The sequence below is a fragment of the Acipenser ruthenus genome, chromosome 5 (assembly GCF_902713425.1).
Source record: "Acipenser ruthenus chromosome 5, fAciRut3.2 maternal haplotype, whole genome shotgun sequence".
In the NCBI taxonomy this organism is placed as follows: Eukaryota; Metazoa; Chordata; class Actinopteri; order Acipenseriformes; family Acipenseridae; genus Acipenser; species Acipenser ruthenus.
This window is the reverse complement of record NC_081193.1, coordinates 86,261,982-86,285,095: the sequence shown is the minus strand read 5'-3', so window position 1 is coordinate 86,285,095 and position 23,114 is coordinate 86,261,982. Positions and strand designations below refer to the sequence as shown.

The 23,114-nt window shown below is 42.4% G+C and overlaps 1 protein-coding gene across 1 annotated transcript in view; it reads right to left on the bottom strand.

The window, feature by feature from the left end:
• si:ch73-105b23.6 (fibrillin-2) overlaps positions 1-23,114 on the bottom strand; it is a 29,379-nt gene that overhangs the window by 1,311 nt on the left and 4,954 nt on the right. Inside the window, exons 7-25 of the mRNA XM_059024701.1 lie at positions 20,950-21,083; positions 20,267-20,434; positions 19,482-19,664; positions 18,161-18,773; positions 17,755-17,865; positions 16,679-16,893; positions 15,109-15,184; positions 14,179-14,466; positions 13,578-13,814; positions 12,413-12,565; positions 8,628-8,806; positions 7,632-7,824; positions 7,046-7,165; positions 6,600-6,719; positions 6,109-6,129; positions 5,921-5,991; positions 1,413-1,605; positions 1,056-1,187; positions 140-311 (exon numbers count right to left, since the gene is read on the bottom strand). Coding sequence (XP_058880684.1) covers positions 140-311; positions 1,056-1,187; positions 1,413-1,605; positions 5,921-5,991; positions 6,109-6,129; positions 6,600-6,719; positions 7,046-7,165; positions 7,632-7,824; positions 8,628-8,806; positions 12,413-12,565; positions 13,578-13,814; positions 14,179-14,466; positions 15,109-15,184; positions 16,679-16,893; positions 17,755-17,865; positions 18,161-18,773; positions 19,482-19,664; positions 20,267-20,434; positions 20,950-21,083 — 3,379 coding nt within the window. The remainder of the gene's footprint in view (positions 1-139; positions 312-1,055; positions 1,188-1,412; positions 1,606-5,920; positions 5,992-6,108; positions 6,130-6,599; positions 6,720-7,045; positions 7,166-7,631; positions 7,825-8,627; positions 8,807-12,412; positions 12,566-13,577; positions 13,815-14,178; positions 14,467-15,108; positions 15,185-16,678; positions 16,894-17,754; positions 17,866-18,160; positions 18,774-19,481; positions 19,665-20,266; positions 20,435-20,949; positions 21,084-23,114) is intronic.

The window sequence follows — 23,114 nt, the reverse complement described above, 5'->3', positions numbered from 1 at the left end:
CAGTGATACGTGTTCATGAGAGATCCTCTACTGTCAGTCCTGCACAGTGATACGTGTTCATGAGAGACCCTCTACTGTCAGTCCTGCACAGTGATACGTGTTCATGGGATATGCAGATCCTCTATTGTCAGGTACTTACCCTCCACTCGTTATCTTCCTCCTCGTGCAACAAAAGCAAACAAGCCCTGCAATGAGGAGCAGCAGCACCATCGGGACCCCGATCCCCAGCACCAGAGCCACTATCAGCTCTGTGTAATCCTCAGACCTGGGCACTTTCTGTGTAACCGTGCTATTGTCTCTGGGAAAGGTTGCTGGGGAAGCGAGAACAGCTTAGTTAGAATTGGACCTACAGCAACAGTAATCAAGATGCATGCATGTTTCCCTTGTGCTGAAATTTGGCTTGGGAAAGAACAAAAAAATAGTTTACACCATTTTTTGATAAAAATCCTATTTGTCATGTAATTTCTATTTGTTACAGTAATTTGTATCCAAGACTGCAAGTTGTCAGAAGAATTCTGCATCAGAAGGAACAGTGGGGGGTGTAAAAACAAAACAGGTTGTAATATTCACCCACCCACCTCTGCCACCTGAAACAAACTATTCTTGTTGCAGCCTCTCTATGTGACTTAACCCTTTCAACACTGCAGACCTGTATAGTGGTGTAGGAAAGAACTGTGTTCAAAACTGCAGTGGCAAAACGAAGGGCAAGAGGATGTCCAAGTCTGAACTATTAATGACTGAATGGATTCACTTGTCTAGAGACACCTGGCACCACCTTGTGGAGGCTGTGATATGGGCAAACGCTGGCCCAACCCAATGCTTGGTACATGACCAGGCAGTGCATATAAATTAACTATTTTATTAGTTACTGCTCTATTAAAGTACTTAGCTCTGGAAAACTACAGTCAAAATAATTTAAAGTCATAGGTGAAACTTTTTTTTAAATAATATTTTATAATATTACAAATCTATAAATGAAATGTCTGAGTTGTGCATTTGTGATTGTTGTGGCCCTTGTTTGCATTACGATAGTATTGGATGATATAAATGCTTACCAGTAGCATAGACACAGGACTCGGACTCCATATAAGTACCACTGTTACAGATGCATTTATAAGCTCCGTAAGTGTTTACACAGTACGCTGCTGTACTGCAATTTGCTTCCCCTGTGGCGCATTCATTTAGGTCTGTAACACAAGAAATAAGATGGCTTTAACATGCAGTATCCCTGTTCCTGGAATTATTACAGCACAGGTGACATTGTAAATGCCTAGAATATGTTCTAAGGAATGTCTATCATGGCGTATATGGTAACACAGATTGTTCGTTTATGACACTGAAACAATCTAAAAACATTAGTTTTGTTCGGAGCCACTGCTCATGACTGAAAGATAAACCTGTCTGTGCCATACCTCCCACTGTGATGGTGGCCGGGTCGATGCCGTAGAACTGGCTGACTCGTGATAGGTAGTCCCTGACATACCAGTGTGGCGTGTCGCTGGACACGTTGACCCTGTACTCCATCGCAGGACCCCCCCCTGGAAACGATTTCAGACTCGCGTTGTAGAACTTGTTCTGGAAGCCCAGAGCCAGGATGTCTCGAAGCTGCAGGCAACGAAAGAGAAGATTACACCAGGAATCTAATAACAACTGGCTTTCAAAACAGCAGGGGGTCTATTATAGAACAAGCCCGTCTTGTGTTTAAACATTTTCACACTGAAGAGGCTTTTAGGGGACACCATGCCATTTACAATAGGTACATGTAGAATTGTAATGAACAAGAAGCACTAGTAAGACAATCTCCAGTCACCTGTCTAATTTAAGGAGCCAGTATCACATCCATATAACTTATAACTAGGCTTGCTAATATTCGATTTTTATTTTTTTGCCAAATCGACGATTAATATCAATGTTTATTTTAGAAAGAATTTACCAGGTTTTTTTTTATCTTTATTTTTCCATTTAAGCAGAGAATGGGTGAAATCGACCTTTATGCTTAAAAAAAAAAAAACACAGACTTTTTATGCCATTGAGAAACATCTTATTTAGCTAAACCCCTTTATCATATTCAACATGCAACAAAACCATGGTTACTAACATTCTAATTAAAATAACGTTTGGTCACAGCACAGCTATACCTTGTATAGATACGTATAGATCCTACACAAATTAAAAAATTTTCTCAAATAAACCGTAGAAAACTCATCATATAAAAGTGTATTACAGACTTTTATAGCATAGATTTACAAGTAAAAATAATATGCACAGAACAAAACATTAGATAGCTGAATAGAACTAACTTTGACTTATTATCCAGAGTCTGAGCTCCACCCCTGTCCTGCTTCAGAACAGCTGGAGTCACTGAAAGCAAGGCCGACGGGCCTGCTTCGTCCTGCTGCAGAGACTTCAGCCCTTGGTCAGGGTATTGTGCATAATACTCATTAAGTGTTTTCCTCTTGCTCCCCATTTTCAAATCAAACTAGTAACTGTCACTGTATATACCTATAGCAAAAGCCTACACATTAACCTGCTAATTTCAAAGTAGGCGCTTTGAATGACAAGCGCTGTAACTGGCAAAGGAAAGTGCACAGTCTGTGCAGGTCATGATGATTGACAGTCATTTAAGCAAATGAGAGCATTCTAGCACTGCTTCAGTCAACGAGATCTGTCAGAACAGGGTGAAGTGACAGTGACAGTGAAACTACAGTATAACAGACCACTGAGATTATTGACAGCGACCCTTAGCCATTCAGAGCGGAAAGGAGACAGGACAGACGGGACAAACTAGAGATGATTTCTAAATGATTATTTTTGGTAAGAAAATAAAAAATAGCGAGTGGTTTTACCGACGTTTATCGTATATAAATGTATTTCAGTCAAACTCGTATTTTTGGGGAATTTGACGTTTAACAAGCTTTACCGATTAATATAAAATAGAAGCAAGCCTAGTTATAACAATACCTGTAAGATGTATTGGAACTTGCTGTGCTGTTTCCTATCTTCCTGTATCACTTGAAATAACTTTCAGTACTTTTTCTATCACAAAAGCTTTGTGGTATGTTTACATTTTTGGCAACAGTCCCGTAATTAGTGTCTTCGTTCTTTCTGTTCCCTCTTGGCCCAAAGAACAACCAATTCGTGTTCCCATATGGAAGCATACTGCATTGTAGAGTGTCTGAGATTATCTTTAAATTCATTGAGCTGCACATGTGTAAATAAATACAGTTGCACAGGGCCTAGAACAGGCAGTGAAATCTCCGGCTGCACTGTAACTAGGCAAGAGTGGAGGGGCTCATTCACACTAAAAGAACAAATGAAACAAGTGCTCAATTTTGATCAGTTCTCTGATTATTCATAGACAGATGCATCCACACACAGATGCAGACCCCAGCAGTGCTGTGTAGACTCATGCTCCTGGATAGGCTGTTTGCCTGTCCAGAGAACATTTATACTAATCTGTTAAAAAGGAAATTCCCATTGGGACCACAATGCTAAGACTATCTACCTATGGATGAAATGCACATTATCATTCGTGTAAACCCATAAACACTCAGCATGAATTCCGTCCCAGAGCAATACAGTTTTTAACTATTTATAAAGGAAAAGCAGGTTGTTCACGAATCACCGTGTAACAAATTTTTTTTTTTTTTTGGTTCCTGGGTAGTAAGTGTTATTTCCTAATTGCTTATGCCTCAAAAGTATAGAAAATGGCTATTATTCCCCACAAACTTTGCTTTTGTGACCAGGCCAGTGATATTTTGAAATTTACCTATTTTCCAGAACATTCCAGATAGATTCAGTGCTGGGTGAAATAAATGTATTTTTGTAGGATGGTACAGAGGGGAAAAGAGAGCCATGAAGTTCGCTATCCCAAGAATTTGGCGGGAACCCACTGACCACTCAAGCAACTGCTACTTCTGCATGGTGGACCCTTCCAAACGTCGGACTGGCAAGAACGCACCTGCTATCATGTATCCGGACCTTCCTTTATCCATCGCCCCGGTGCCACACTGCCATGAGCTCCCCATACCCACTCCTCCGAAGAGAGAGCAGCCGTCTTTAGAAGAGAGCAGCAAGTCAGAGAGCGAGGAAGACGTTGTAGATCCAGATGACAATTTCAGAGGTGGAGCTGAGGAGAGAAACCCATACTACCCCAACCAAAAAGACCTCAACGACTTGATTAGAGATCTTGGTCTCACCAAGTCCAATGCCGAGCTTTTGACGTCTAGGCTAAAGCAGTGGAACTTGTTGGATGAAAGTGTGCAAGTCGCAGATCAGAGGAAGCGTCACCAACCTTTTTCCAGCTTCTTCACCCGTCAAGATGGGCTCTGCTTCTGCCACAATGTGACCAGTCTGTTCGAGGCAATCGGAATCGCCTGTAACCAGAATGAGTGGCGCCTCTTCATTGACAGCTCATCCAGGAGCCTCAAAGCCGTGCTGCTCCATTATGGTAACAAGTACCCGTCTCTTCCACTGGCTCACTCGGTGCACCTCAAAGAGGATTACAACAGCATCAAGACCTTGCTGGACGCCTTGAAGTATGATGAGTACGGCTGGGAGGTCATAGGAGACTTCAAAATGGTGGCATTCCTGATGGGTCTCCAAGGCGGTTTTACCAAGTTTCCCTGCTATCTTTGCCTTTGGGACAGCAGGGACACCAAGGCGCACTACCACAGGTGGGACTGACCACAGCGGACCGAGTTCCTCTGTGGGGAGGAACAACGTCAAGTGGGAGCCACTGGTGGACCCCCGGAAGGTGCTGATGCCACCACTGCACATCAAATTGGGCCTTATGAAACAATTTGTCAGAGCTCTAGGAGTCGGCAGCCTTCAAGTACCTTCAAGACTTCTTCCCTAAGCTGTCTGAGGCAAAGGTCAAAGCCGGTGTCTTCGTCGGACCACAGATAAAGAAGATCCTGGAGTGCAATGAATTCCCCAAGAAGCTCACTAGTAAGGAGAAAGCGGCTTGGAACAGCTTTGTCGCAGTGGTTCGGGGCTTCCTGGGCAATCACAAGGCCGAAAACTATGTGGAGCTGGTTGAGACTCTGGTGAAGAACTATGGCACAATGGGCTGTAGGATGTCCCTCAAAGTCCATATCCTTGATGCTCATCTTGATAAATTCAAGGAGAACATGGGAGCGTACTCGGAGGAGCAAGGCGAGCGCTTCCACCAGGATATACTGGACTTTGAACGTCGCTACCAAGGACAGTATAACGAGAACATGATTGGAGACTACATTTGGGGGCTGATTCGTGAAAGTGATTTACAGTATAATCGTAAATCTCGAGAAACTACTCACTTCTAAATCTTTTGTAGTCATTTTTGTATTACTTTAGTATAAATACATGTTAATTTGGATTCATATGTTGTTTTTTCTGACTTTATGTGAATGAAAAGACACAAATTCGCCTGTTTTCTCATTGGAAATAGGTAAATTTCAAAATATCACTGTCCTGGTCACAAAAGCAAAGTTTGTGGGGAATAATAGCCATTTTCTATACTTTTGGGGCAATTAGGAAATAACACTTACTACCCAGGAACAAAAATTGTGTTACATAGTGTTATGAATGAATCACAGCTCTCGCCAAGAACAAAAATACAAACTAATTCACAGCCACATTAATATATGGGTGGGAAAAGAAGACAATATAGCTTGTTCTAAAGAATGTCCAGACCAAGCTTCATCGGTTATAAGTATAGATATATGTAGGTGTGACAGACAGATCCAGATAGTCATACCCATATCATTTGTGATAAAGAAGGTGCTTGGCAAGTTTTATCAAAAAACGAGAACAGCTTCTGCACTGTGGTGTATTTAATTTATCTTAACACTGTCAGATCTGTATGTGGTGAATGAAGGGAAGGTTGTGGGATTGAAACAACTAACAGTGCATGTAAAATAATGCTCAGAGCTCTTACCTGCTCAGTGGTGTGTTCTGGAGCAGTGCGCAACAAATTCCAGTTCAATGTGCAGTTGAAAACATTCCACCCTGTTAACAGAGACAGGAAACAGAGTGCTGGTGACAATGCTTCACTCTGACAGGTATCTACAATCGCTCTGGAATCTCAAAACAGAGACAGGAAACTCGTCTGTGAATGATTCTCACCTGGAGGGTTTTCTGAGTTCCCTGTAAACAAATAAGAGAGCAGTTAATACAAAAATGCTAGATTCATCAATTCATTCATTATTTGATTAATTATTTAATTGCAAGTGAGGCATGATTCAGTTTAAGTGCCACAGAGACAAATTTGATACATTTTTTTTAATGTTGTGTAGGGTGTCATTTATTGTATAAGGCAGGGGTGCTCAATGCTGGTTCTTCCACTCTTTGTTCTTTGTTCCAACCTTGTGCTAAATTGTTTTAATTGAACCAATTAAACCTGCACCCCGCCTCTGACGTAGTTAGTTATGTAATTGTACCTGTTCAACCTGGAGTGGATGACCCTCCAGGACTGCGACTGGACACCGCTAGTGTAAGAGCTGTCTTGTGTATGGTTCAAACTGACCACACTTATTACTGTATAAATCACAAAGCTGACATCACAGAGCGGAACTACTATTAACCATAACACCTCCAGGAGATGTGCTCTCACTCACCACAGGCGTCCGCGTCTTGAGCAGTCTGATACCTGCAGGAACACTTCACTGATCCAATGGTGTTGATGCATTCGTATTTTGCACTTGGGCATGCAGCTGGGTTCTCACACTCGTTAATGTCTGTGGAGGAAGCGTATAATGAAGATCTTAGTTTCAGTTCAGAAATACAGATTGACCGATGTGTTAATTGCAGTTTATAGTCTCTGTAAAACTACAGCACAACATGAACAAGACTTTTTACATTTGTTTTATTTCATATCATATTCCTCTTCTATGCAATCTATGACTTTCCAATTGACAGCTAGCTACCCAAGGCCTTATATTCTCACTGTCACATGGTTTTGCTCCTTTGAATAACAGCGATGTCCATGTGTTATTTTGGAATGGTTTCTAATACCCTGTGGATATATAACATGTGCCCCAGGTGGTTGCTGAGTTGTTCCTACCTGTGCAGTTGAGCCCATCCCCTGAGAATCCAGCCTTACACCTGCAGGTGTACTCATACCCTGAACTGAAGCATTCAGCCATCTTATGGCATGGGAACGGGAATGGAGGCAGGCAGAAATCTAGGAAGGAGGTCAGAGGTAAGTCTTGACAGGTAACACCTGGGCACTCCATAAAGAACAGGCTGTGTGATGCACATCTGTTATAGACGATGCTAATATAACAGGGCAGAGTCTGGTTGCAAACCAACGACCGAGCTGTCTTATCCACTATGCAGGCTCTTTTGCAGGTGTGCTAGTGGAGCACACCAACACTGCCTGATACACTGACCTCTGCTGGTGAGATGAGGTAATGTTATAGAAGTGCTATAAATAATAATAATAAAAAAACATCCCAGCCAATTTTAATGTAGTATTTTTTTTACTCAGGGTAATTTTACTGTACTCTGAATCATTAATTGAAACATTCAAGTCTGTGTAAACTTTAGCTCAAAAGGCTAAAATAGATTAAATAAAATGTTGATAGGTGGTTTCATGGTTTCATATCGGTTCCCAGCCTGGTTTAAGAAGTCTATTGCGATATACTCACTGTTTATAAAGCACTTATATCCATTCTTGTCTTGGGCCACTGTTCCTGTAGGACACGTATCGCATGTGAAGAATGCTGGACTGGGCTGGTTAGCACAGGCTACACCTGGGAAACAAGGCTTCCCTCTGCATGCATTGACAGGGTCAGAGCAGAATGCTCCAGAATAGGCTTCTGGACAAAGGCAGCCTACAACCTGGGGAAACAAAGAAACACAGAAAGTCAGGGTCAGGTCTGCAAGCTGATGGACATTGCTTATGTGAGATGTAACAGGAGTGGTGCAGAGGGTTAGGGTTAGAGTTGGGATGAGGATGAAGGTTAGGGTTAGGGTTAGGGTTAGGGTTGGGATGAGGATGAGGATGAAGGTGAAGGTAGGGTTTAGGGTTGGGGTTAGGGTGAAGGTGAAGGTAGGGGTTAGGGTTAGGGTTGGAGTTAAGTTTAGGGTTAGGGTTATGGTTAGGGTTAGAGTTGGAGCTAGAGTTGGGATGTTGGTGAAGGTGAAGGTAGGGGTTAGGGTTAGGGTTAGGGTTAGGGTTGGGATGAGGATGAAGGTTAGGGTTAGGGTTGGAGTTAGGGTTGGAGTTAGGGTTAGGGTTAGGGTTAGGGTTAGAATGAGGATGAAGTTGAAGGTACGGGTTAGGGTTAGGGTTAAGGTTGGTTAGGGTTAAGGTGGGTCAGGGTTAGGGTTGGTTAGGTTTGGATGAGGAAGGTAGGGGTTAGGGTTAGCGTTAGGAATTGGTTTTGAATTTGTTTTCCTTTTGCCTATGGAATAACTATGTAAAACCCAAGTAGATCATGACAGCCATCATAAATAAGCATATCCTCTTATTAGGAGTATAACAAGGAGGACCTGATTTTCCAGCAAGCATATTGAATGGAAATAGACCAGAAAGTGTTGTCTGAACTGAGATGGGTGCAGATACCAGACTATATTTTTCTAGTTACTGTCTGTATGTGTCTGTATAGTGATCCTGGAGATACAGTCCTTAAAAGTTTTACCTGAAACGCTCCTCTGTGGTGGTTGTGGATGACGCTGGTGTAATCGCAGGTCCCCCCGTTGGTACAGTTACAGACCTGAAGGACAGGGCTTAATACAGAGCCTGACAGCTGATCATTAACCTGCACTGTCAACGTCACCGGAGCCGTGCTCCGTGGAGTCCAGGTGAGCACACCATCAGCTAGTGAGAGAGAGAGAGAGAGAGAGAGAGCACAATCCATCTACTTCAAGAGCTTCAGCTTGACTACTTATTAACTCTTCAAATGAAGAAAATCCTGCTCATCAACTGTTACCTGTAGCATTAGCGATACAAGCCTTTTAAAAATGTATTGCATTCTAAATCACACTGGGTTAGCTTATGTTTCTGTAAAGCATTGGAGCTGAATTGTATATCAACAGCAGTATTTCACTTTATAAGTTGGCATTTCTACACTGCCATCTAGTGTCTCAGTGGTAGAAGCACCACAGTTGATGAATTTCAAACCACCTTTGAGATATATAGGCTCTCAACTGATCCGTCATTGAAGTTCGTTCTGAATTAAGGATGTGTTTTTATTGAGCAGTACCAGCAATTTTCGTCTTCAAATACTGTATGATGTGCAGATAACTAGTGCAGGGCTTCTCAAACCCGGTCCTCGAACCTGTGTCTTCTACTTTTCGTTCCAACTGAGCTCTCAATTGCTTAACTAAACCCTTCATTGAACTAATCATTTTCTTAATTAGGCCTTTTTAATTGTTTCCAGCTCTTAAACAATTGGAGATTTCAAGTGTGTTTCACTCTGCTTACCTCTCCCGATATCACTAATACAGATACGCGTGTGTTTCACTCTGCTTACCTCTCCCGATGTCACTAATACAGATACGCGTGTGTTTCACTCTGCTTACCTCTCCCGATGTCACTAATACAGATATGCGTGTGTTTCACTCTGCTTACCTCTCCCGATGTCACTAATACAGATACGCGTGTGTTTCACTCTGCTTACCTCTCCCGATGTCACTAATACAGATATGCGTGTGTTTCACTCTGCTTACCGCTCCCGATGTCACTAATACAGATACGCGTGTGTTTCACTCTGCTTACCTCTCCCGATGTCACTAATACAGATACGCGTGTGTTTCACTCTGCTTACCTCTCCCGATGTCACTAATACAGATACGCGTGTGTTTCACTCTGCTTACCTCTCCCGATATCACTAATACAGATACGCGTGTGTTTCACTCTGCTTACCTCTCCCGATGTCACTAATACAGATACGCGTGTGTTTCACTCTGCTTACCTCTCCCGATGTCACTAATACAGATACGCGTGTGTTTCACTCTGCTTACCTCTCCCGATGTCACTAATACAGATACGCGTGTGTTTCACTCTGCTTACCTCTCCCGATGTCATACAGATACGCGTGTTTCACTCTGCTTACCTCTCCCGATGTCACTAATACAGATACGCGTGTGTTTCACTCTGCTTACCTCTCCCGATATCACTAATACAGATACGCGTGTGTTTCACTCTGCTTACCTCTCCCGATGTCACTAATACAGATACGCGTGTGTTTCACTCTGCTTACCTCTCCCGATGTCACTAATACAGATACGCGTGTGTTTCACTCTGCTTACCTCTCCCGATGTCATACAGATACGCGTGTTTCACTCTGCTTACCTCTCCCGATGTCACTAATACAGATACGCGTGTGTTTCACTCTGCTTACCGCTCCCGATGTCACTAATACAGATACGCGTGTGTTTCACTCTGCTTACCGCTCCCGATGTCACTAATACAGATACGCGTGTGTTTCACTCTGCTTACCTCTCCCGATGTCACTAATACAGATACGCGTGTGTTTCACTCTGCTTACCTCTCCCGATATCACTAATACAGATACGCGTGTGTTTCACTCTGCTTACCTCTCCCGATGTCACTAATACAGATACGCGTGTGTTTCATTCTGCTTACCTCTCCCGATGTCACTAATACAGATACGCGTGTGTTTCACTCTGCTTACCTCTCCCGATGTCACTAATACAGATACGCGTGTGTTTCACTCTGCTTACCTCTCCCGATGTCATACAGATACGCGTGTGTTTCACTCTGCTTACCGCTCCCGATGTCACTAATACAGATACGCGTGTGTTTCACTCTGCTTACCTCTCCCGATGTCACTAATACAGATACGCGTGTGTTTCACTCTGCTTACCGCTCCCGATGTCACTAATACAGATACGCGTGTGTTTCACTCTGCTTACCTCTCCCGATGTCACTAATACAGATACGCGTGTGTTTCACTCTGCTTACCTCTCCCGATATCACTAATACAGATACGCGTGTGTTTCACTCTGCTTACCTCTCCCGATATCACTAATACAGATACGCGTGTGTTTCACTCTGCTTACCTCTCCCGATATCACTAATACAGATACGCGTGTGTTTCACTCTGCTTACCTCTCCCGATATCACTAATACAGATACGCGTGTGTTTCACTCTGCTTACCTCTCCCGATGTCATACAGATACGCGTGTGTTTCACTCTGCTTACCTCTCCCGATATCACTAATACAGATACGCGTGTGTTTCACTCTGCTTACCTCTCCCGATGTCATACAGATACGCGTGTGTTTCACTCTGCTTACCTCTCCCGATGTCACTAATACAGATACGCGTGTGTTTCACTCTGCTTACCTCTCCCGATGTCATACAGATACGCGTGTGTTTCACTCTGCTTACCGCTCCCGATGTCACTAATACAGATACGCGTGTGTTTCACTCTGCTTACCTCTCCCGATGTCACTAATACAGATACGCGTGTGTTTCACTCTGCTTACCTCTCCCGATATCACTAATACAGATACGCGTGTGTTTCACTCTGCTTACCTCTCCCGATATCACTAATACAGATACGCGTGTGTTTCACTCTGCTTACCTCTCCCGATGTCACTAATACAGATACGCGTGTGTTTCACTCTGCTTACCTCTCCCGATATCACTAATACAGATACGCGTGTGTTTCACTCTGCTTACCTCTCCCGATATCACTAATACAGATACGCGTGTGTTTCACTCTGCTTACCTCTCCCGATATCACTAATACAGATACGCGTGTGTTTCACTCTGCTTACCTCTCCCGATATCACTAATACAGATACGCGTGTGTTTCACTCTGCTTACCTCTCCCGATGTCATACAGATACGCGTGTGTTTCACTCTGCTTACCTCTCCCGATATCACTAATACAGATACGCGTGTGTTTCACTCTGCTTACCTCTCCCGATATCACTAATACAGATACGCGTGTGTTTCACTCTGCTTACCTCTCCCGATGTCATACAGATACGCGTGTGTTTCACTCTGCTTACCTCTCCCGATGTCACTAATACAGATACGCGTGTGTTTCACTCTGCTTACCTCTCCCGATGTCACTAATACAGATACGCGTGTGTTTCACTCTGCTTACCTCTCCCGATGTCACTAATACAGATACGCGTGTGTTTCACTCTGCTTACCTCTCCCGATATCACTAATACAGATACGCGTGTGTTTCACTCTGCTTACCTCTCCCGATGTCACTAATACAGATACGCGTGTGTTTCACTCTGCTTACCTCTCCCGATATCACTAATACAGATACGCGTGTGTTTCACTCTGCTTACCTCTCCCGATGTCACTAATACAGATACGCGTGTTTCACTCTGCTTACCGCTCCCGATGTCACTAATACAGATTCGCGTGTGTTTCACTCTGCTTACCGCTCCCGATGTCACTAATACAGATACGCGTGTGTTTCACTCTGCTTACCGCTCCCGATGTGCACTCCCTCAGGCTCTGGAGACACAAGTGAGAAGATGACGGTGTCGTTGTTCGGGTCCCGAGCTTTGAACGTTACCTTGGCTGTGGCGTTTAAGTTACACTGGATAATTGAAGGTCCGGTAAGCACAGGTGGCATGCTTCCTGAGAAGGAATAATGGGATTTACATGATTTATTAAGCTGCGTTGAAATAAAGCCCTTTGATTTCAGTTAAATAGTCTCGTTTATGATACATGAAATATGAGGTTAAATAAAATTTAGGAGCAAAAATGTAATTTTGAAATAGGTTTGATTACAGAAATTGTCATTATAACAATAGGGTTCGTGGGCTTACTGAATTCAGTAGGTCATGCCTTGGATTTCACTACAACATGGTAAAACAAAATAATAGCACAGATTACCAGGGAGTGTAGATTTTACAGAAACATCTGCTTTGCTGGCTTATAGTACAGTACAGTACAGTGTAATATAGTATAGTACAGCACAGTATAGTACAGCACAGTATAGTACAGTACAGTACAGTGTAGTACAGCACAGTATAGTACAGTACAGTGTAATATAGTATAGTACAGCACAGTATAGTACAGCACAGTATAGTACAGTACAGTACAGTGTAGTACAGCACAGTATAGTACAGTACAGTATAGTACAGTACAGTGTAGTACAGCACAGTACAGCACAGTATAGTACAGTACAGTATAGTACAGTACAGTGTAGTACAGCATAGTGTAGTACAGCGTGGTACAGCACAGTATAGTACAGTGCCATGTATAACCATATCGAGGAGGCTGTGTGGTCCAGTGGTTAAAGAAACAGGCTTGTAACCAAGATGTCCCCGGTTCAAATCCCACCTCAGCCGCTGACTCATGGTGTGACCCTGAGCAAGTCACTTAACCTCCTTGTGCTCCGTCTTTCGGGTGAGACGTAATTGTAAGTGACTCTGCAGCTGATGCATAGTTCACACACTCTAGTCTCTGTAAGTCGCCTTGGATAAAGGCGTCTGCTAAATAAACAAATAATAATAATAATAATAATAATATCAGAGCGTCTTGCTCTGGTTAGTTGTAAACTTTTTCAAGTAAGGAACATGTTTTGTTGTTATAGAACCACCTTGTAGCCTCTCTAGACAATCTCAGCAATATTAGGTTTACTCACCAAATATGACAGTGAGTTTTTGGAATCTGTGGCTGTACTGTGTGGTCTGCAAACCCATAGCCGTGCTATTGGTGGCTAGAGTGTCATGGATGCACTGCTCGCTCCCTCTGCAGACCTCACTAACTTCCTTCAGCCACTCTGTGCTCACTGAAGCCAGCAGCTCTGCAGTGAAGACAGGGCGGAATGTCCCTTTCGGCCGGTCTGAGTGAAGAAGGCTCTCGGGAGAGGGAACAGACCCTGGCAAAGCAGAGATACTGGTGTCATTGTGCGGGGAGAGCTGGATTTATTCTATTGTACATCTTTTTTTTACACTCCGTTGTCTTTTTTACACCCCTGGTCTTTTTTTACACCCCTGGTTTCTCATATTACCTGCCTCGTCTGATTTAGTTTTCTACTATTTCCTCAGTTATGTTCTACTTGTTTTTCTCCCCGATTTAGAATGTTTCTGATTTTGGTTAATATTATTATTATTACTGCATGTGAACATAACCTCAATAATCCCATTACAGTGGAAGTTAGATGGGCCCAGCCCTACTTGTAACTATTATCTTTTTGCTTCCATGCACAGCTGTGCTTGAGGGGCACACATGTCATCACGTACAGGAGAGGCTGAAGTCCTGCAGCTCCTCTTCAGAGGGGAGCTTCCCGTCTTCAGAAGCTAAGCGTTTCCCATTGGAGTAGAGGAAGTCGTCTGTGTGGTTGCTGTTCCACATGCCCAGCAGACCCACAGTCTTGTTGTAGAAGCACTGTGGTGCTTTAATCAGGGCTGTGAGGTATCCACTGATGCCCATCTCCACCTGCACCTGCAAGCCTGAGTAGTAAACAAGGCTGCACTGCCTGGGGTTGGGGCAGCTCAGGGCAAACCCGTCCTCATTCATATAGCTGGCTCCTGCAAGACAATGACACAGGTTGCTCCATGTTCCGTGGGGTTAGGTTTGTTGGATGTGGTTAATGTGGTCAGAAGATCATTTTTGCTTGTACTTGTGAACATTTAGAACACTTATCTCTGATTAGACTCTTGCCAGCAGTCCAATAGAATGCTTGAGCAGTCCAATAGAATGATTGAGCAGTCCAATAGAATGCTTGAGCAGTCCAATAGAATGATTGAGCAGTCCAATAGAATGTTTGAGCAGTCCAATAGACTATTTGTTGTTTGGTATCCTAGTTTGCTCATTTAAAAAAAAAAAAAAAACTCAACTCAGACAGTCCCAGTAGAAGTCAGTCAATCAACTGAATGTGAAAAAATGAATTACAACATCATAGAACAGAGTTAAATGATGCAACTTGAATTTCAATGTATCTCTCTCTCTCTCTCTCTCTCTCTCTCTCTCTCTCTCTCTCTCTCTCTCTCTCTCTCTCTCTCTCTCTATATATATATATATATATATATTATTACACCAGGTTGGAACTGAACTGCACACACATCCAATACTCTTCAGATGTAAAGGACCACCATTTGGCTGTTGTAATAGACACATAAAAATGGGCATTTTTAAAAAATAAGAATTGGTTCTCACTGTTTTATTCTTACCAGCATTTAAATGCATTGCTTCATCATCCACCAGCATTCTGAGCTCCTCCCTGCTGTCAGATGGTCTCCACTCTACCTGAACACAAATGGGAACTTTAGAGCTCTTGGAAAATTATTCTCAGTGTGTAAAGTGATGGGAAAAAAGAAGGAAGGGGGCAGACTCACAGAATGTGTTTGAAGGTGCCAGTTTTATAACATGGTACAGTTTGGCTCTAGAGCAGCCACATGACAGAGCTTGATATGGTGTTCATTACATCAAAGCAACAGAAACTGAACTAGAGGGCATCACCCCTTCGAGAAGGTGAGAGCAGAGACAGGTCAACGACCAAGCCAATGCCCAGTAATCAGGTTTCTTGTGAAGACACGGGCCGATAGTGTTATTGTTTTTTTTAACTTTATTATTTTGCTTTACTCTGTTAGCTACTCCACTACTCCGCTCGCTCCACTGGCTCCCGATCACCGCTCGCATCCAGTTCAAGACTCTTGTACTAGCCTACAGATGCCTTGACCAGACTGCACCCAGCTACCTCCAGACCCTCATCTCTCCCTACACCCCCACTCGACCTCTCCGCTCCGCCTGCACTAGAAGACTAGCTCTACCTCCGCTACGCTCCCCTGCCTCCAGAGCCCGCTCCTTCTCCACCCTTGCTCCGCAGTGGTGGAATGACCTTCCTACAGATGTCAGGACTGCCCAGTCCCTGATCACATTCCGGCGCCTCCTTAAGACTCACCTCTTCAAATAGCACCTGTAGAACTCCTCTGTTTGTATCCTGGGACACTATCACCCTTCATGTAAATGTGCTTTATTTTGCTCTTATCTGCCCCCTATTTTACTGCATTTAATCCTGTACTTCAGAATACTGTAATCTGCCAAGTGTTTAACCTGTAGTACTTTGTATTTAATCATATCCTGATGTAACTATCACTATTTAATCATATCCTGATGTAACTATCACTATTATCTGCTGTATTATTGAATTGTGGTTTGTCACACTTGTACTTTGCTTGAACAAAAGTTATTGTATTTCTTGCTCTTATTGTATTACTTGTATTGTAACACTTGAAATGTATTTGCTTACGATTGGATAAGGGCGGATAAGGGCGTCTGCTAAGAAATAAATAATAATAAATAATAATAGCTATCCTATCTGAAAGTGCTGGTCATCTATTGTGTGGTCGTGCTTGGCATTTAAGCTTCCTGATTGGTGCATACAAATTTTTATTTTGTTATTAATATTTCTAAAATGTGTTTTTAAAAGATCTTATAAATACTAATAGACAACGATTACTTATGATTAAAGAAGTGAATCTATTTTAATGATCATAACCGCATATTAGAATGTGATTCTTGATGCTAACCATTCCTGAAGCCCACTCCCTTGTTATAAACCACTTAACAATTGCACTATGAAGACTAATGCACTTAGGAGATTACAGGAGATTACTGTGCAATTAAAATAACATTGCAACAAAGTTACGTAGTTATTAATTTTTATCATAAGCTGTTTAGTTGTAATAATCTGAACCGTTTGACCCAAACATTTATTAACACTGAAGTGAAATCACTTACTTTGCTTGTTCCCTGATAAAAAGCCGCTAGTCGTACAAAAGCTGTCACATTCGAATGCCTTCTGTCAGTCACTACAGCCTCTGTCTGTCCCTGCAGGGTGAAGACGTTGGATCCTTGGCTTGATGACAGTCTAAGAAGGACAAATTCGCCCAGTCCTTTAAAAGTGTAGTCAGTCCCGTCAAAGGTCTTCACATGCAGGGTCCCATAGACCATGCCTTAGTAGAAACAGCAAACAGAGTCAATTTGTTAACATTAAACATCACCGAGGCATTACAGTACACACACTCAGAAACAAAATGGAGAGCACTTTCAGAAACTCAACCCTTACTAACTACTACGTTCATCACTGGTCACCTTTTCATTGTGGGCCTTTGCTTTTTTTTAAATATGGTAATTCAGTATATGCTAATATTTCAAATGGGATGCTATTGATGCTTCCTCTGGAACCTGGGCTATAGGTCAAATGATCTGACTGCAGATCCTGAACATCACTGGGGTGGGTTTGAGCAACAACCCAGGAATACCAGCAAGCAACAGCAATAATTCAACTGTAGTGTTGCAGCTGAAATATCTATAAATAAAATAAGCACGGTATTAGATAATTGCTGCTGGAGATAATAAGAGGTAATTTGTGGATTTAAAAAAAAATGGTTAGAAACATTAAATTATATTACTTTGTTTGTTTCCAGTTTTTGTGGGAAAACAAACTGTTACAGCCCATGAACATGTCAGGTTAATGCTTATCTCTGGATAATATTTGAAGGTGAGCTAGCAGTTTCTATAACATAGTAGACTTTCTAGTGGGGCCTTCCTGGTTATGAGTGTGGTTATGCTGACCTCTGCTGGTTTAAAAGGGTTGACTTCAGAATGCTTTCAGAGGGGATCTGCACCTTATAACTTCAAAGGGGCTTTAATGTACATAACAACACAGACCTCTGATGTTCCAGATACAGCAGGTAATTGTCAAAAGAGCAAAACACAAGAAAATCAAATGGAGCAATCAGGTCTGAAAGAATCTTAGTCAAATGTATCTCCATGTGGAAACTCTCCGTTAGTAGGAATCTGGGTCTACTTACCCATCCCTCCGGGGGTATAATGATCACAGTTTTCTTGTGGTCGCTTTGTGTAGTACATGTGGCAACGGGACGATTTAATGCAGCACCAGTCGAAGGGCAGCAGATCCTTGTCTGTTGGTAAGGAAAGACAACAACAAGCCTCCAGTACAACTTGCAACGACAAATAAAACTGTTTTTATTTATATGTCTTTTACAAATAACATATATGCTAGATAAATGCAGTAATACTAAAAGAATGTTAGCATTTAAAAAGTCTTCCACGTCTATGTGGTACTGTCGGGGATTACAAAGGGTTTTCACAGGTACCTGTAAAGCAAGGTTAATGATAACAGACTTTGTTAAGGGCAACTGCTGAAAAAATAAATGGTGAAAAGGAAAAGGAGGAGAATATTAAGTTTACACCTACTGATGTGCTCCTCAACCCAGGGGGTGTCTGGGTTGTTAATAAAGAAGCGATCGCTGCTTCCTTTGAGCAGGTAACCCTGGTAACTGAAGGTGCACCTCCGGCCCGCGTTGTACTTATTGGGCAGCACGGACTGGAAGACGAACCCCTCAGTCTGCAGGCTCCGAAGCGCCTGCACCCTCGCTGCCATCTCCGCAGGAAGAACCTCCAACGTGAAGCTGGCATCTTCAGCAGCTTGAGAGCTGTGGCAGGGGCAGGGGGTTAAACCAGCAGTCCACGAGGAAGCGTCAGGCTCGTTCAGGTACCACTGCTGACACATGATGCGGTAGTCTGGCTCCTTGTTGACGATGGCTTTCGGCATGTTCAGTTGATAAATCCACTGGCCCCGGAGTCCGGTGTTGCCGAGCGCCTGGTCTGGCCGGTACTGTCCCCCCGGCCCGTAGGAGTTGTTCTGTTGCGTGTGGGGGTCGTTGTGGAAAGTCCCCACCCCGTCTGTGTATCCCATGAGTGCTCTGTGGTTCACTCTTTGACCTGGGCCCCACAGCATCTCGGAGAACTTCAACAGGGCAAACGTGCGGTTACCGTCTGTGGTGAGGATGCACTGGAAAGTGTTTGTCTAAAATATCAAGGCCAAAACAATTAAACAATGCAAACTTTACACCCAGATCTATTTTAAATGAGAGTATACTGTAGGTATCCATGCTCTTAAGAGAGTTTAAGGAGTTATTTTTTCTACACCATAAGGATCACAGAAACACTTCCTTCAATGAGTTTGATGTTCTCTGTTCCTCTCTATGAAAACATATCTGTAGAGTAGGTTGGGCTACCTATCTAGTCCTGGGACTTCAGATGTTTTTTTTTCCAAAGGATACCCATTTTACTTCACCCAGCTCCATTGTTGGCAGCTTTTTCCCCTTTCTTCAATGACTAGATTCCACAAAGTGCAAAAGCTCCCAACGGGGGTTTGGTTGAAATGTGACACTGTCTTTCTCAAAGAATATCAATAGAATAATCAGCCTTCCTTTTAACCATATTGTTTGCTATCAGGAACACTTGCTTGCCTGCAGTATCATGAAGGACACCACCCAACTGAAATAATATTACATTATTGAAAAGGATCTCTTAAACCTTTTTTAATTGCTTAAATCTAGAGCTCCGATCTCAAATAAGGTAATTATATTTCACCAGTTTGAACAACCCATTCTTGACTAAAAACCTGCTAAGCAGCATCTCTCATTGCCAGGTCTGAGGACACTGAGTACCATAAAAAAACTCTATTAATAAAACTGACAGCAGCCAATGATGGTATTTGTAGCATATTTACCTCCGAGGCGTTACTTGACTGAAAGGAAATGGGCAGCACATGATCCCATGTAATCTTCAGAATCCATTTCGGTACAAATACAGCTCTGTCTCCCTTTTCAACTAAATACTTGTTCACCTCTCCTGTGGTTCTGTTGAATGCTATTTTGGAAAAGATGTCCTGGGCGTCCGGTTTGTTGTAAACCTATAGAACAGACCGAGAAGACACTATAGTGACTGTTATAGGTGAACACAAGAACCTAATGTATTTTACGAACATCACCCAAAAACGTTGTCAAGTCATTCTTCGAGGATCCCAATGACTTAGCATCAACAGTGTGGCTCAGCAACCGTTCGGTACACTCATCCCTCTCTGTGATAAGTGTCTCCTACTTTCTATCCTAAGTCAGTCCACTTCATTTCCAGCTGTGTCCTCTGGTGCTGAAACCATTGTCTGTCAACTCCCTTAAAGACTTTAAAAACCTTAATCAAGTTCCCTCTTATCCTTCTTTGTTCTAGGCTCAATACATTCAGTTCCCTCAAGTTATCTTCATAACTCCTTCCTTAAGGAAAGGAATTAGTCTTGTTGCTTTTCACTAGACTTTCTCCAACCATTTGATGCTCTTGTGTGGTTGCTGACAGTAATTCCCATTCATGACCATCGCTGTAAATAATTCTTACATAGTTTGACCTAAGTGTGGGGGCTAACTTCACATGTTTATTGGACTGGGGTGACAAACACCTTTTTTTGAGTCATAAAATAAAGCGTTATCATGAAGAAGCCTTTACTTCAAAGCTCTTACACACTTGGTAGAAGAGTTTCCCATCTCCTGCAGTTAGGTCAGAATCTTCCCAAAAGACAGCCAGCATCGGTGTGCCTTCATCGCCCTGGAATCCATTCTCCGGCGGGTTTGGAAAAGAGTACTTCTCATTGGTGTGAGGGGACTGAAACTGAACCAGTCCATTATCCGAAAACTGAAATGAGAAAAACAAAACATGTGGCTCTGTTTTTAAAAACAAATGCATGTGGGTCACAATATTAAACAACCAATTGATTCCGTCGGTGTGTAACAGATTTCTGCACCATCAACACAGCTGCTTGGAGTGGTTTAACGTGCACTGGACGGTTCACTTATAATTAGCATTGACAAGTCAAGAACTTTATAATCGTAACCATATCTCCATCAACTTGTCCTGTATTGACTTCGAATGAATTATGCATGCTTTACTAAAGTTTGGAAAGGTATCCAGTACTAAACAATACAGAAGATGGTTCCTTACAGTGGATTAATTTGATTGTCTACAAAATTCATTCCAAAGAGAGATGTGCTTTTCAGGAGTCAAACTGAACTGAAAATAAAACAACCCCCTTTTCTCAAGCTTCAACAATAAATACAATGCAATGGGTTATTTTAATAGTGTAGTCACTGGAAAAAAAAGAACAACTTACTGCACACATAGTGTCTCAAGCCGACCCAGCTACTACTTACATAGAGCCTTTCCCAAAGTGATCCAAGGAAAGGGATTCCCATTGGAGGTGAAACATAGGGGGAGTTTACATCACTGCCTGTGGGGAGAACTGTCCTGTCCCCCACATTATTTCCATAGTGGTAAAGAAGACTCCCTGCAGGGGAAGGAAGCCCATTCATTGATTGCTTAAACACAGCACATTCTCTACATGAAGCGGCTCTAAAGATTGCACTGTGTAACAATTTTTTTTTTTTTTTTGTTCCTGGGTAGTAAGTGTTATTTCCTAATTGCTTATGCCTCAAAAGTATAGAAAATGGCTATTATTCCCCACAAACTTTGCTTTTGTGACCAGGACAGTGATATTTGGAAATGTACCTATTTTCCAGAACATTCCAGATAGATTCAGTGCTGAGTAAACTTGGAGTAACTTCTAGAACTTTCTAGAACTTTCCAGTAATATAAATAGTAGTATAAATACAGGGGCCTTAAGCCCACCAGTTCAGTTTAATTCCAGCTGCCTAAGTGGATACATATCTGCATTTTTCTGAGATGGCATCAAGGTCATAGGAGACTTCAAAATGGTGGCATTCCTGATGGGTCTCCAAGGCGGTTTTACCAAGTTTCCCTGCTATCTTTGCCTTTGGGACAGCAGGGACACCAAGGCGCACTACCACAGATGGGACTGGCCACAGCGGACCGAGTTCTCTGTGGGGAGGAACAACGTCAAGTGGGAGCCACTGGTGGACCCCCGGAAGGTGCTGATGCCACCACTGCACATCAGATTGGGCCTTATGAAACAATTTGTCAGAGCTCTAGATAAGGAGTCGGCAGCCTTCAAGTACCTTCAAGACTTCTTCCCTAAGCTGTCTGAGGCAAAGGTCAAAGCCGGTGTCTTCGTCGGACCACAGATAAAGAAGATCCTGGAGTGCAATGAATTCCCCAAGAAGCTCACTAGTAAGGAGAAAGCGGCTTGGAACAGCTTTGTCGCAGTGGTTCGGGGCTTCCTGGGCAATCACCGAAAACTATGTGGAGCTGGTTGAGACTCTGGTGAAGAACTATGGCACAATGGGCTGTAGGATGTCCCTCAAAGTCCATATCCTTGATGCTCATCTTGATAAATTCAAGGAGAACATGGGAGCGTACTCGGAGGAGCAAGGCGAGCGCTTCCACCAGGATATACTGGACTTTGAACGTCGCTACCAAGGACAGTATAACGAGAACATGATGGGAGACTACATTTGGGGGCTGATTCGTGAAAGTGATTTACAGTATAATCGTAAATCTCGAAAAACTACTCACTTCTAAATCTTCTGTAGTCATTTTTGTATTACTTTCATATAAATACATGTTAATTTGGATTCATATGTTGTTTTTTTCTGACTTTATGTGAACGAAAAGACACAAATTCGCCCGTTTTCTCATTGGAAATAGGTAAATTTCAAAATATCACTGTCCTGGTCACAAAAGCAAAGTTTGTGGGGAATAATAGCCATTTTCTATACTTTTGAGGCATAAGCAATTAGGAAATAACACTTACTACCCAGGAACAAAAAATGTGTTACATAGTGTTGTCACTTTTTAACTTAATAGAATAGGGCCCTCCCTGCTGGAGTACTACACGATTTTACAGACAACAGGGCCTTTCATGAACATTTCAAATTTCAACAGGGCCTTTCATGAACATTTCAAATTTCAACAGGGCCTTTCATGAACATTTCAAATTTCAACCGGGCCTTTCATGAACATTTCAAATTTCAACCGGGCCTTTCATGAACATTTCAAATTTCAACCGGGCCTTTCATGAACATTTCATATTTCTTGTATCTGTATTAAACCTACCTTTAAACGAAAAAAAAAAAATCTAAACTATGTAAATAACTATATACTGATTCTTAGTATAGTTTTAGATTTTTAGAGTCTGAATGACCCATGCAAGACCCATGATTCTTTCTGATTTCCTAAAAATTCTGCAGATTATTGAGCCTTAATCCATGTTTGAAGTTGCTTTGGAATTTGTCATTTCCTCCAGGGTTAAGGGTTACAGACGCATTTGTGAATTTCAACTTTTGAAGCTAAAATTACATCATACACTTTTATTCTACAAATGACAATATACTGTTTCTTTCTTATAAAAACCAAAAGCTAACATCATACTTTGTATAGTCAGCTCATGATATTGCAACAT